Raw genomic sequence first — 13,955 nt, 5'->3', positions numbered from 1 at the left:
CCAGTAGTGGTAGACTTGCCCGAATCTACGTGTCCAATGACGACGATGTTGATGTGAGTCTTTTCCTTTCCCATTTTGGTTTAGGTTGAGCGGTGGTTTTCACGACACCTGTGTTCTGGCGGCAAACCCGTTGCGAAAAAGTCTCCTGGTATTTTCTTACTGGTTATTCTAGAGATTACAATATACATCTTTAACTTTTCATGGTCTAGAGTTACTATTATACTATTTCATGTAAAATGCAGAAACTTTGCAACCATATGAGTCCATTTACCATGTAAATTGGCATATTTTTTTGCTTTTTGCTATATGTTATAAGCCCCACAAGACAGCGTGATCATTTTTGCTTTCAACAGTTGTAAAATTTAAATAAATTAGCAGGAAAAAATAACATTTGTAAAATATCTCTAATTTTCTCGAAGGAAAATATTCTTAGTAAATTGCCTAGATCTAAGTACTTTATACCCAACATATCATAGTATTCGGTTCTTTCTTATTATCCCCAAGCACCTGACTTTATTTTTAATTTTTAGTCTTTTAGACAGAGCTTATCTGATGCCTTTCCAGGATTATAAGCAGTTTGGAAAAACAAAACATTAAACAAAATCTCCTCCATTTGTTTCACTTTTGGCCAAAACATTAGCATTGCCAGTATTTTACAACAATCACATTGTCAAGGCAAGAAACTTAACACATCTTTCAGCAAATAAATACCTCACATTCTGATAGGTAAGCCTTAAGGGGGAACATCTTTGATGTTCTACTGGCCCTTCCAATTTTATAATAATCTGCTCACTTGGCGAGGTATTTTTACAATGGCCGAAACAGCATTCAAGACATCCAAAGTGTCTCTCTGAGGATGCTACGGTTGTACACGTAGCCAATTAAAGCTTCTAGTTATTCTTGTGTAGAATTTATGAGATATTGTGGGGAATCAGGCTGGGGAGCTAGTATCTTCCCCAGCCCCTGTGACAATGATGGCATTTGTAATTTGGCACTGCCATTCTCTAAGGTCTCTGGTTCTGCACCATGTCCTGTGAGTCCTGTGAAAGGTAGAACAGGGAAAGTGGCTGCAACAGCCCCCCATTCACCCAAGGGAGTGGGAGTCCATTCAGAACCTAGAAGCAATTCCAATTCCAAGAAGCCTTGGTAACATTTCCAACAAAAGTTTCAGTTGCAAAGCCTTTTGTGTTTGACAGAAAATTATTATGGTGGTTTTAGAAAGGGTTTTGTTTGGTGTGTGTCATTTTTAGGAGAGATAAGAGGAAAAACTTTCTCTGGAGAATAAAGAAATGATCATCTTCTAGCCCAGGAATGCACATGGGTCTTAGTCGTAGTCATCCTCAGACAGGTGTTCTAGGACGAGATAGCCTGCCCCCTTCACTCCTGACAGCGTTAGAAAATAAAACAAAGACAGATAAAATACAGCCCCCCAAGAATTTAGAATATTGTCATGGTTTAGCTGTTGTGAAGGTCATTTCTTTATTTTAAAACTTAAAGTCTGAACAGTGTTTTTAAATAAACGTTTTAAATAAAAGGCGATTTTTTTTTTTTTTGCTATAAAATCGAGCACACTTTTCTTTAAAAGTGAAGTTCCATACCCTCACCACAGAGAACGTTAGCAGTGTTTATTGTCATGCTTTCATTTAGATGTCTCTGCAGGTAGATATAAAACAAGATACTCATCGAATTCACAGTGGTACGGTGGTGATTAACCATTGATTATTTTCAGAGTTGTGACTTTTTAGGCAAAATTTTCTATGTAAACACAGTGTATTATTCTCTTTGCTCATTTTAGGGTCAAAGAGGAATAAATATACCCTCATAAGTTTTTATCTTTGTATCTGTCAAGCACTTAAGTAATTGAGGTACTAACAAGGTAAGTCCATCTACATCCAAAAGATTTCAAAAGTGGCCTTGAGTCCTATTATGTAGATCCCAGTATATCCATTATTTCAGTCGAGCAATATTGCCAAATACTGCAATTTATAATGTTCAAACTTTAAAATGCTCTTATACTGATTCAAGACATTTCCTACTCTAACACAGTACAATAACTCTTTAATAATTTCTGGTGAGAATTCATGACCAGTGTTTATATTTTTTACTCAGATTTAGATCACCCTAATTTTTTTAGTCTAAATACTTGAAACTTCTATATTTAGAAATATTTTTACAGATTCCTTTATTTAGTCAATACACATTTAATGATTATTTACCATATGCCAATCCTCGTGTAGAAAATTCAGAATCATAGGGAAAAATTATTCTTCCGAGCCTTTTTTTTCAAGATCAACATCTTCCTTTTCATCTCTGTGCTGTATAAACATTAGACCCCAATATTAGTGCCTCAATGCAGACTGCTTTGAACCGTTGTGTATAATAGAGAACCTTCAAATATTACTCTAAGTCCTTCTAAACTACACTTCTTCAGTTTTCTTTTGTATTGTATGCTGAACTTCATGTTAGAAACTGAGCCTGCTTTCATAAAAACTACCAAAGGTGGGCTTGATGCTAGGGGACATAGAGTAAACCATTCAAAATTATCCAGCAGTTTCCAAAGGAACCATGGGGTATGCATTTAATTCTTTCTTAGAAGTTCATTGTCCCCCTTTCCCTCCTCTTTCTCCTCTGCTCCTGTTTATTTTGATCAAAATTATACACAAGTATTGTCCTAAACGTTCACTACTTCTACATGTATTTTTTATGAAAAAGCAATAATCCCACCTTCCTTCCTTCCACCATTCCCCCATCCTTAGAGGCATCCACATTCAACCATTTTAGCTGATCCGCAATGTTTACTTCCCTATTTCTACGTAACAGGTGTGCACCTGCCATCTCAGCCGGACAACTTTTGGTTTTACATGGAATTAATAATTGTGTGTGTGCAGTAAGTTTTTGTTTGGTTGCCTATACACAGATGTCTAATTAAAATCCCAAATCTGCACCAGTTCTACAAACTTCTTCTGTAGAAGAGACAGATTGTAACTACTTTAGGCTTTGTGGCTCACATACATTTTCTATTACATATTTTTTTCCCAACCCTTTAAAAATGTAAAAAACCCCTTTATAGCTCACAGGCAGGAAAAAAACAATCCAACCTGAGGCTGGATTTGGACTTCAGGCTGTAGTTTGCCACCCCATGGCCTAAATCTCCTTGAAAAACATTCAGGTGTATCTGATATTCTATTTAGTTCCATAATCTTGGAGATTCTTCAGAAACTTTCTCACTTGTTCTAATCTGGTTGGTTGCCCTGTCTGTCTAGTACACAGCTGGGATCCTTTGCTCTCACCTCATCCTGAGGGTTCTCTTCCCCTCTCGTCTGTGCAGGATCCCATTCCCATTACCCCATGTCTCTCTTTCTTGGTTTACTCCCTCATTTTGGTGAAGAGTCTTTGAATGATAAAAAAGTAAAATTTTTGAGACCTTACATATCAAAAAAAGTCTTATTTTTTTTTTAGGATTTATTTATTTTAGAGAGAGTAAGCAGGAGTAGGAGGGACGGAAGGTGAGGGAGAGAGAAACTCAAGCAGACTCCACGCTGAGTGAGGAGCCCCATGGGGGGCTTGATCTCATGACACTGAGATCATGACCTGAGCCGAAACCAAGAGTTGGATGCTTAACCAACTGTGCCACCCAGGCACCCCCAAATAATGTCTTATTCTTTCCTCACACTTGAGAGTGCAGCTGGGTATAAAATCCTAAACTAAAAATAATTTCTGGGGGCGCCTGGCTGGCTCAGTCAGTGGAGCATGCAGCTCTTGATCTCAGGGTTGTGAGTTCGAGCCCCATGTTGGGGGCAGAGATGACTTAAAAAAAAATAAAACCTTAAAAAAAAAATTTATCTTCAGAATTCTAAAGGCATGTCTCCACTGCCTTCCAGAGTCCAGTGCCACTGATACAAAGTCTGAAGCAATTCAATTTCCTTTATATATGACTTTTTTCCCTCTCTTTGGGAATTTCAGGAACTTCTTTTGGTCCCAGGGTTTGAAGTTTCATACTGATGTGGATCTATTTACACTGGTGTTAGGGCATCTCAAAAGCCTTTCACTCCTGAAATTCATGTCCTTTAGTTGCAAGGAATTTACTTGAATTATTCTCTTAATTTCTATTCCTATCTCCTTTTTTCTATTCCTTCTGGAACTTCTGTTTAGACAATAAGGCTCTTAGATTTGAACTCTAATTTACTGGTCTTCTTTTACATCTCTCTGTTCAAATTTGTTTCTCTCCTTCCTGCTCTCATATGTCCCATTTTAATTTTTTGTCCTCTGCATGTTATTTAGAACATCCTGTTTCATAATTCTAATATCTTCTATCTCTGAGGCTATTAACACTAGCTCTTTTTAATATTTCACCCACCTTACATTGAGTCTTGTTTCTCCAAGTTGCTCTTCTCTTTCCTATTAGATGGTTTCCTTAGATATCTGGTAATTCTTGGTTGTCTGTAAATATTTAATAGTGAGGGACCAAAGACTGGAAGCTCTGAGCGTTTGTGTGAAGCTAATCATCTGTGGGTTTCTTTGAGTGATCTGACTGAGCCATGTTATTGGAGAACTTGGGATTTTCAGTATATTTTGATCTTTCTTCCTGGGCTGGTCCATTCTGAAGACTTTATCCTGCCTGGAGAATAAAGGCCCTGTCTCCATCATCCTGGGAACCAAACGGGGAAGAGAAGAGGAACAGGTTCCAGCAACCAATATGCACATTCATTCAACTCTCCCTTTTTCTGTTTGTTATTCCTGCCCTCAGCTGGGCCTGTTGTCTACTAATTTAGAGACTCTCTGTCTTTACTTTCTCCAGTGAATAACCAAATAACCTGCATTCTTCTGTTGGGGTGGAGACTAACTGGTTATTCCCAATTCACAGTGTATGTTACAGTGGAGGTGTATGGGGAGAGACCAAGGAATTAACAGCTTCTTAGACAAGTTTTTAACAATTGTATTTTAGTTTCATTTCCAAGAGTACTCAATACTATGAATTCATGAGATCTTTTGGGATTTTTATGGGGGGTTAGAATTGAGTTAGTTTCTGGTTTTCTCCACTACTTTAAGATTTCATTTTGGGGTGCCTGGGTAGCACAGTTGGTTAGGCGTCTGACTTGGTTTCAGCTCAGGTCGTGATCTCAGGGATATGAGATCAAGCCCTGTGTCGGGCTCCTTGTGCTCAGCAAGGAGTCTGCTTAAGATGCTCTCTCCCTCTACCCACTGCCCGAAAATAAATAAATCTTAAAATTAAAAAAAAAATTAGCTTTTTCAGTTCTGCTCAGCTTGTTGCCTCTTCTATCTAGCTCTTTCCAGCTCCCTCAGGTTTGTAAGTGTTTCTATTTTCCTGTTCTTCTCATAAAGTTTGCCTTGGAGGAAAAAGGCCCTTTGTTTTAGTGGGGTTTTAAGAGGCTGCAAAATGAGATGCATGTATCTACCATTTTTACTCAAAGTCTATATGAACTTCTTAGTTTCCTATTCAATTCTTTACATATATATCATCATTTAAATATCATCAGTGGCCAAATAGCATTAAGCTTTTACTTTCAATTCAAGAATATTACCATTTCCATGACCCCAAATGCTTTCATGAGGTGATACACACTGAGAGGAATAGATAACGAATGCTGGTTTACAAGACTATAACAAACTCTTCCTATCACAGATAGTTCTCATGTGATTTATTATGCTTTTTATCCCTTGTCACTGTTAAAATGAGTATCACACAATTGCCAGGTTTTGTCACCTATAACTCTGGTATGAATAACAAAAAATTAAATTTAAAAGTCTCCTATTGATTAGTTTCACACTGCAGTGAAGAATATAACCAAGGAAGGAATTTGGTCAACTTCAAAGTAGAGACCAGACTTAGTAATGGAGAATAAAGCCCCTCTTTGTTATGTTATGGCCCATGAGTTAATCCAAAGAGCTCTGGTGGGCTTAGCTGAAGATAGGAAAAGGAATCTAGCTAGATTTTGAAGAACATTTTTATGTAGGCAGGCCAGGTCATGCTTATCTAAGGATTCTCTAATTGGATGCCATGAAGTGATGCACTTTACACAAACCGCAACACAGGAATGAAATGACAAAATGAAGCAAAACCAAACAAGCTAACTTGGGGTTAGGGGTGGGGAGAATAAAAACTAACAGAAGACATTTAAAACTCAGAGCATTACTAACTTGAAATTAAATTACCTAATTGCATTCTAGTCAATCGGAACCTGATGCATTACTCAAGTTTTGGTCTAGTTGGGGTAGCTTGTTTACCAAGAGATTGGTCAGAATATGTTTGAAACCAGGCATTCATGTAATGGACATGCTGATGATCAGCAATTAAATTACCTGTAGCTTTGAAAAGTATGTTAAACATAGTTGTGTACAATAACTCTCCCTTGAAAACTCACTACAGTTTAAAAAATTCACAAGGCATTACCTGTTTGCTCACAGTATAATCAGTTTGTCACATACCTTATCAAAAATCCAACACCAACACTCTATCAATAGTACAACATGAAGAGGAAATTTGGCAAACATTACATTGATTCAATTACTCCAGGCTTAAGACAACTCACACAGCACCATAAAGTTATTTTTTGACATCTGACTTATCAATCAATAAAAGCAGGAAGACAAAGGCAATCCAGGAGTGGCATTTCTCCCAAAGATTTGACAATCTGAGGAAGAAAAACATATGATAGAAGTCGGAAAATAATTCAAATGCTGAAGTACCATAGTGTTTCCAAATAAAAAAACAAGTTCCAGTGAGTGTGGCTAATAAAGACAGAGGGTCTGAACTGAGCTTTGGCAGACAAGGACTTGGAACAGGTAGCTGGCCTGAGAGGAGAAAGGGCAGCCTACAAAAGGGGGAAAAAAAAAAGAGTTCAGAGAGGTAAAAAGAACTGGAAACAGCCATCCTCTGTGTTAAGAAGCTAAATACAATTAAGTGCTGGGAGCCAAAGCAAGACTGGTTTCTACTTACAAGAAAGCTTCTGCATTCATACAATTATCAATTACAACTTAATACTGATACAGCTCTGATTTGTTACTAGACATAGGGAGTTGTCTTTGCTTTAAGAAGTCTGCAGCCTTACGATCTCAATTTCTAGAAATAAAATTAAGCCAAAGAAATTATGTTTTCCCTCATGAAAGAATGAGAAGCTCCGGCTAGAGAATGAATTGTGCAGTGTTCTTGAGCTGGGTATTACTTGAATGACAGGGAGGAATGAGTCAAATGATGAGAAGCTGAATAAACCGATGTTGCCAAATCATGTAACTACAATTTTCACTTTAGCTCCTACATCAGGGATTTTCCCATTTATTGAACATATGTAATAGTGACACAGATTTTCCTTCAGTTTTCTTAAAAATAAATGTTTTATTCCAGTTTTATAGCATTACTGCAAAGATAATACAGAATTCCCCTATTAACATCTTCCATTAGTATGATACATTTTGTCATAATGAACCAATGTTATTGATACATTAAATTCTGTACTTTCAGATTTCCTCAGTTTTTGCTTAATGTCATTTTTCTGTTTCAGAATCCCAGTTAGTTGACATTATAGTCATGTCTCTTCAGGCTTCTTTTGGCTGTGAGTTTCTCACATTTTCTTGGTTTTCAAGACCTTGACAGTTTTGAGTATTGGTGTTTTGTAGAATGTCCCTCAACTAGGCTTTGTCTGGACTGGACTGAGGTTACGTGTTTCCAAGAGGAAGGAAGACGGTGGAGGCAAAGTTCCATTCTCGTCACATTATGTACAACCATGACTTGTCACTGCTGATGTGGACCTTGACCACCTGGCTGAGGCTGTTGGGTGGGGTTGGGCGGCTTCTGCACTATACTTTCCCTCCCCTCTTGGCCATACTGCCTTCTGTGCAACATGCACTTCAAGGAGTGGGGAGTTATGTTCTACCTCTCAGGGTAAAGTGTCTGCAAAAACTGGAATTCGGCGGATTTGTCTCCTCTCTTATTTACTCAGTTATTTCAGTATGGGCTCATGGCTGTTTTATACTCTGGGTTGTAATTCATTCCTACTTTTTATTTTTTTTAATTTTTTTTAAAAAGATTTTATTTATTTGACAGAGAGAGAGACACAGCGAGAGAGGGAACACAAGCAGGGGGAGTGGGAGAGGGAGAAGCAGGCTTCCCGCTGAGCAGGGAGCCCGATGCGGGGCTCGATCCCAGGACCCCGGGACCATGACCTGAGCTGAAGGCAGAACGCCTAAGGACTGAGCCACCCAAGGGCCCCCCATTCCTACTTTTTATTGTTGCCTTGACATACCTGCCATCATTGTGGGATTTGAATGACTTCCTTATTTCCTGGTGCTGTCAAATGCTCCAGGCTTATTTTGTCCACTTCCTAACCCAGTCCTAGAATCAGCCATTTCTCTAAGGAGCCCCATCCTTTTTACTGGAAAATGGTATTAAAAACCAACCCCTAGGTGTGCTTGTTGCTACTGCATTAAACTTTGTGATTTTTTTTCCTTGGTTGAAAGCCCAATTCGTTTTATTTACCTCAGACAATAAAACTAGCATATGCGGGGACCTGGGTGGCTCAGTCAGTTGAGCGTCTGCATTCTGCCTTCTGCTCAGGTCCGGGCTTCCTGCTCAGCCGGCAAGTCTGCTTCTCCATCTCCCTCTGCCCCTCCCCTTGCTCCTTCTCTCTCTCTCAAACAAATAAAAAATAAAGTTAAAAAAAAAAAAACTAGCATATGCAAGTTACCTTTACGGTCTTGAAAAGGTTAATGCAATGTGTGTCTGTGTAGTAACCAGGGAAAAAAAAAAAAAAATCAACATTCATGAACTATGTGTGTGTATCTGCCTTTATACTTGTAATCGTGTTTCTTAAAACCCCTTTTTTTGTTTTAAACAAAGGTAGCTTTGGTTCAATGTGGGAATTGTTTTTTTTTTAACTGCCCTGATAAGACAGACCCTTTTAAATAGTTTTGGGAATGGAATTTGCTGTTTTTGCTATTGTGGGTGAAGAAGGCAGGCAAAACATGAATCTTTTAGGCACTTTTTATTTTCCAAAAAAAATTGTCGTTAATATATAAACATCTCATTCTCTCAAAAAATTCTACAACTATACAGCTGTTTGCTCCATTATTTGCATAGGAAATGACCACAATACAAAAATAAGAGGGGAAAAGAAGCAAAACAGCAACCAATTTATGCTTTGTATGTAGGCATGTTTCCACGTATAAACATTTTGAAGCCTTACAAAATATTTACACCGTTTGTCATCTATTTACACGTTTTAAGAGCAACTTTTCTAACAAACAAAACTATAATTTATCAAGTTATGAAAATTTTCTAAAAAAACTTACTATATTACCACAAAATAAATAAAGATAAACAATATTTTAAAAACAAACTTAAATTTTCATTTTCAATTAAGACCCCTTTTGGCATTTTGCTTGTTTATTCTGCCCTTTGGTTAACAGCATCAGCGTCACATTACTATTACATTGCATATACGTAGCACTTGCTTCCTTATGCTTTCAACATGTCATTTATAATTAAAGGCAGACACTGAGTCAGTATTAACAATGATTAACTAAACTGCACTGTAATTTAGGTAAAATTACTGTGTCTCACTGTATATTACATGCAAAATCCATATAAATTGTCGTTCAACCAACAGTACTGCACGAGCAAACATTTCGGTATCTGAAAACTGCATCATAAATTCAACACTGCCACGTGAGAGCTCAAGTTGTCCTTTTTTAAAATGATACTGTTTAGCTTATTGTTAGCGGTTTAACTTTTACGTATGGTATCTTTAAGCTCTTGAGTTCACAATTCATATAAAACGTCTTTCATATTTAAAACAATCCTATTTTAATCAGTGCATGGAATCTGCTTTTTAAGTTTCATTTGAATGATTTCTTCCTCCTAAAGAAATGAATTTGGTGAGGTTTGAAGAGGTATTTTACCACAAATTCTAACTGTAAAGGTATTCACGGTTATTTTCAAACAGAATTATTTATGATTTTCCCCCAAAAGAATCTTAGAAAACTTGTAATAAACCTATAAAGCTGATCTGCGTATTTACAAAATTTTGAATAGCAAATACAGGCAACTCATATAAAAACAAACAAAAAAACACATTTGTTCAATGGCTATTTGTGAATGGCCAGGTACACTGCGCACCTCTAAGGAATTATCTAATATTGAAAAAAAAACAAAAAACAAAACCTACTCCATGTCAAGTAAAATCTTGACATACAATCCAGCCTTCTTCCTGTGCCTGCCAACTGACTTGTTTACTAAACACTGTCACGTTAAATGATGGTGCTTAGGTAGAAACACTGCGAACACACCCTGCACCCCCACCCCCCTACCCACACTGAGATGTGGCTGCCTGTCAGGAGATGAAATCTGCTTGAGTAAAGCCATATACATTACAGCAAGCATTCCAGAGTCTCAAAAGGACCAAACACTTTGGTATTCATACAATGTATTCCCTGTTTTCTCAAATATACAAAATATACATTTCCAGGTTTTTTTTTGTTTTTTTTTATATATATATATATATATAGGTTAAGTTTGTAGTTGAAAACTTTGCCATTGCCAAAGGAACTGCAGGCGGTCAGTGTGAATTGCATAGGCACGGCAGGCCGCGGCGGGGCTCTCAGTTCTGGTGCCTCTTCATGTGCAGGGCCAGGTGGTCGGAGCGGGAGAAGCTGCGGTTGCACACCCCGCACTGGAATGGCTTGGCCCCCGTGTGCTTCCGGTAGTGGCGGGTCAGCTCGTCCGAGCGCGCGAACCTCCAGTCACAGCCCTCCCAGGTGCACTTGTACGGCTTCTCACCTGTGACAACGGACCAAGAGGAGGTGAGGGGGCCTGCTTGCAAGACAAATGTCGCAGACACTGCCTGTCTTAAAAAAAAAATCATGGTCCAAGAGAAGGTTGGTTCATAAATTCCATTAGGACCTACATTTCCTCAAAGAATCGAGTGAAGAGTCACTGTTTCATAGGTAGTATTCGACCTAATTACAGAAAGCAGAAAATATCTGGAGTCCTTCTCAAGAGCGGGAAAATGGCGATTTCGAATGTGCAAGATGAATGGGTGCGTATTTCTATGTACTGTTCCCGAACATGTGAACCCAGAAAATGACTAGATGAGCTCTGGGGGCTCTATCGCTGCGGTGGGAATACAACTTCTACACCAACGAACCCAAATTAAACCAGTACGGGACTAATGGCTGTCATACGGCCGAGGGAGGGAAAACCTGCTCACATCACCAATGCGCCCAACTGAACGTACCATGATCAAACCGGTCCTGTTTTCTAGATTAGCCAGACTACCCTTCACATAAACGAGTTAGCTCGTTTGTGAACACAGGGCCTCCAGAAGGGATTAAGGGGCACTCACTCTTCGAAATTCACTCTAGCACACACACATTCACATCTTCCCATTTTTCAGTGAGATTAAAGCAAAACAAAGCTAGAAAAATATTAAAGTTGGTGTTGAAGCTTTATGCATTTGGTATTTAATAAATTCCTCAACCAGATCAGAAAGTCTGATACCCCTAACTTTAGTGAAGAATCATGAAACAACCGTAGTACTCCTGTCAGGCACTGTCCTGAGTGCTCGTGACACCGCAGTGGTCAACAAAACAAAAATGCCTGGCCTCATGGAGCTTACACGCATTATACCTTAAGTCTCTAATCATTCAATCTCCCTATTCTTTCACAGCGCTTTTTCACTTTAGAATAAATTGACATTTAGGCCACAATCCCACTGCAATTTGTATTATTCTTAATGTTGTCTGAAGTTTGCTAGTTGCTAATCTTTCAAATCCACATAATATTGATAATGCAGTCTTAACTCCCTAATTAGTCCTAGCCCTACTTAACTGAGATCAGGTATTCCCCTAAATAAATTCCAAAACCTGAGGATGTTTCACTGAGCATTAACTAGTAAGTTCCTATATTTATGCTTCATTATCTTAGAATTTTCTATGAATTTGTTAGTTTGAAAGTTTGTGAGATAAATTTGCTTATCAAAGTACTACTGTTGGCTTACTGCTCAGTTTTATATGGATACCTTTTAAAACTCTGAATTGTCAAACTCCTCAATTCCTTAAAACATGTTTTCTTGTGAAAGAGAAGAGCCTCCAAGTCACTTTGAACACTCTACTTAGTACCAAAATGAAACCCAACCACCTGTCTGATTTAGCAGCATCATATTCAGGAAGTTGTAATATTACTCAACTAAGTCCAAATTTTAAAAGACACTGTCCACTGTCCACATCAACTGAGATTTCTATAGCTTGTAGTTAATTTTTGCTGTCCTGATAACTACTCTTACTCTTAAACAAAATCCCGTAAGGACAAAGAAGGGCCAGAATAACTCTTTGAAATTTGTACCTATTATCTCCTAGGAAATTTTTCTTTCAACTTTTATGGTATGCATCCCCAAACCTCCTTCCTCTCTCCTCTCCTCTGGCTCTGAACCAAGACAGAAATTCTTTTTTTTATAAATTTCCATTTTAAAAATATGTTTCAATTTTCTTCTCATTATGAATTCTAAGAATTTAAGCTAACACAAATATTTTAAGTAACATAAACCTTTTCTCTCAATTTATATTCACATATATTTAATACTAGGAGTAAATCTAGCTCTCACTCTTGTAAATGTAAATCAAAGAGAAAAAATTAACTTTTTGCCCAAGCATTTGTTTTTGTTCCTCATGAAAAATAAATCACAAAAACAAACATGTTGGTTAAATACTTCACTGTCAATTAATGGAAAGAAAGTTATTTCTGATGTCTGAGGCAAGGAAAAAAATTCCTATAGTGCTCCAATTATAAAAGAAATCATTCTAGTCTTTTGCATTTAATAATTTAATAGCAAGAGAACTGAATTTTCAGAGTTTATTTAAGAAACAAGGGACACTAGACTCTTTTTGTTCACTATTTTTATTGGCTATGAAGCAATAAACTGCACCGTATTTTTTTAAAAGTTTACTTTACTGATTGGTTGAAAAACGGTAGCCATTAAAGTTCCTAAAACATTTGGGGTTTTGCTCTCAATTTATGCACATCTATAGATTATTCAGCCAAGAATACTAGCAGTGTCTGAGACGTTAGTTATGGGGCCAAGTCTTTACTATAAAAGCAAGGACAACTATTCCCCACTTGGAGCAATTTCTATGGGATTTGTTCAAGTGTCAACACCGCTCAAGTAAAACATCATAGAGGAAGCTGGTACCCAATTTCTGGCCAAATAGTAGATTTGAGCCTTTCTTCCTAAGCCAGAAACACTATGCACAGTACTTCTGGGAAACCAAACTGACTTCCTTTAAGTTATTTCAACAGGACAGAGCTTTCAAAAGTTTAATTGGATTTTTACAGAATCTCTTTCCAATACCACCAATTTAAAATATTTAGTTAAGCTCTTTCAACATCAACTGTAATTTTAAGTTCTCATGCTGTTAATGTGAAACTTTCCAAAGGCTAAAAGAAAAAAAGTGACAAGTTTGAACTGCATGGAAAACAAGCTTCAACTTTATCTCAAAAAAAGTATGTATTTTCTTATTCTACTTTAAAATTAACTCGGAGTATTCTGCTAGGAATCCCTTATCTTTTTAAAAATTGTTCAAGTTAAACATACATACTATCGGTACTGATAAAGCCAATTAAAGTATTTCATAAAAAGGTGAAGCAAAATCATTACCAGTAAGAGGAGGGAGCAGGCACGAACATTCGTTGAGTACCAACTCCAGAACCAGGTACTTCTCATTATTTCACTTAATCCTCACAGTAACTCCATGAGTTAGAAGTGAAGCAATGAGCTCCAGATTAAGAATCTGGGCCTGCCACTTTTCCTTAGTGTCCTACTTACGTCCTCCATTAGCAAACACTCATTCACTCTATATGAATGATTTAAGGAACACATATTGTTCAAATTTAAAGATTCTAAAGCCACTTGAGAAGGTCAGTTATGGAATAGCTTAATGGACTCAGC

At 37.5% G+C, this 13,955-nt stretch overlaps 1 protein-coding gene across 3 annotated transcripts in view; it reads right to left on the bottom strand.

Annotated features, from left to right (window-relative positions):
- The window catches only part of KLF5 (KLF transcription factor 5), a 46,477-nt gene that overhangs the window by 20,110 nt on the left and 12,412 nt on the right, over positions 1–13,955 (bottom strand). For 2 of the 3 annotated variants that reach the window (XM_081815021.1, XM_081815023.1), the window contains exon 4: positions 8,985–10,792. The exons of the other annotated variant lie outside the window; for it this stretch is intronic. In XM_081815021.1, coding sequence (XP_081671147.1) covers positions 10,614–10,792 — 179 coding nt within the window. In that variant the 3' untranslated portion in view covers positions 8,985–10,613. Of the gene's footprint in view, positions 1–8,984; positions 10,793–13,955 lie in introns of those variants that run through there. 3 annotated transcript variants of the gene reach the window in all.

This window comes from Leptonychotes weddellii, chromosome 3 (assembly GCF_054177405.1).
Source record: "Leptonychotes weddellii isolate Sample4059 chromosome 3, ASM5417740v2, whole genome shotgun sequence".
In the NCBI taxonomy this organism is placed as follows: Eukaryota; Metazoa; Chordata; class Mammalia; order Carnivora; family Phocidae; genus Leptonychotes; species Leptonychotes weddellii.
Note: the sequence above shows the minus strand (reverse complement) of the source record. Positions and strands in the feature narration are given on the sequence as shown.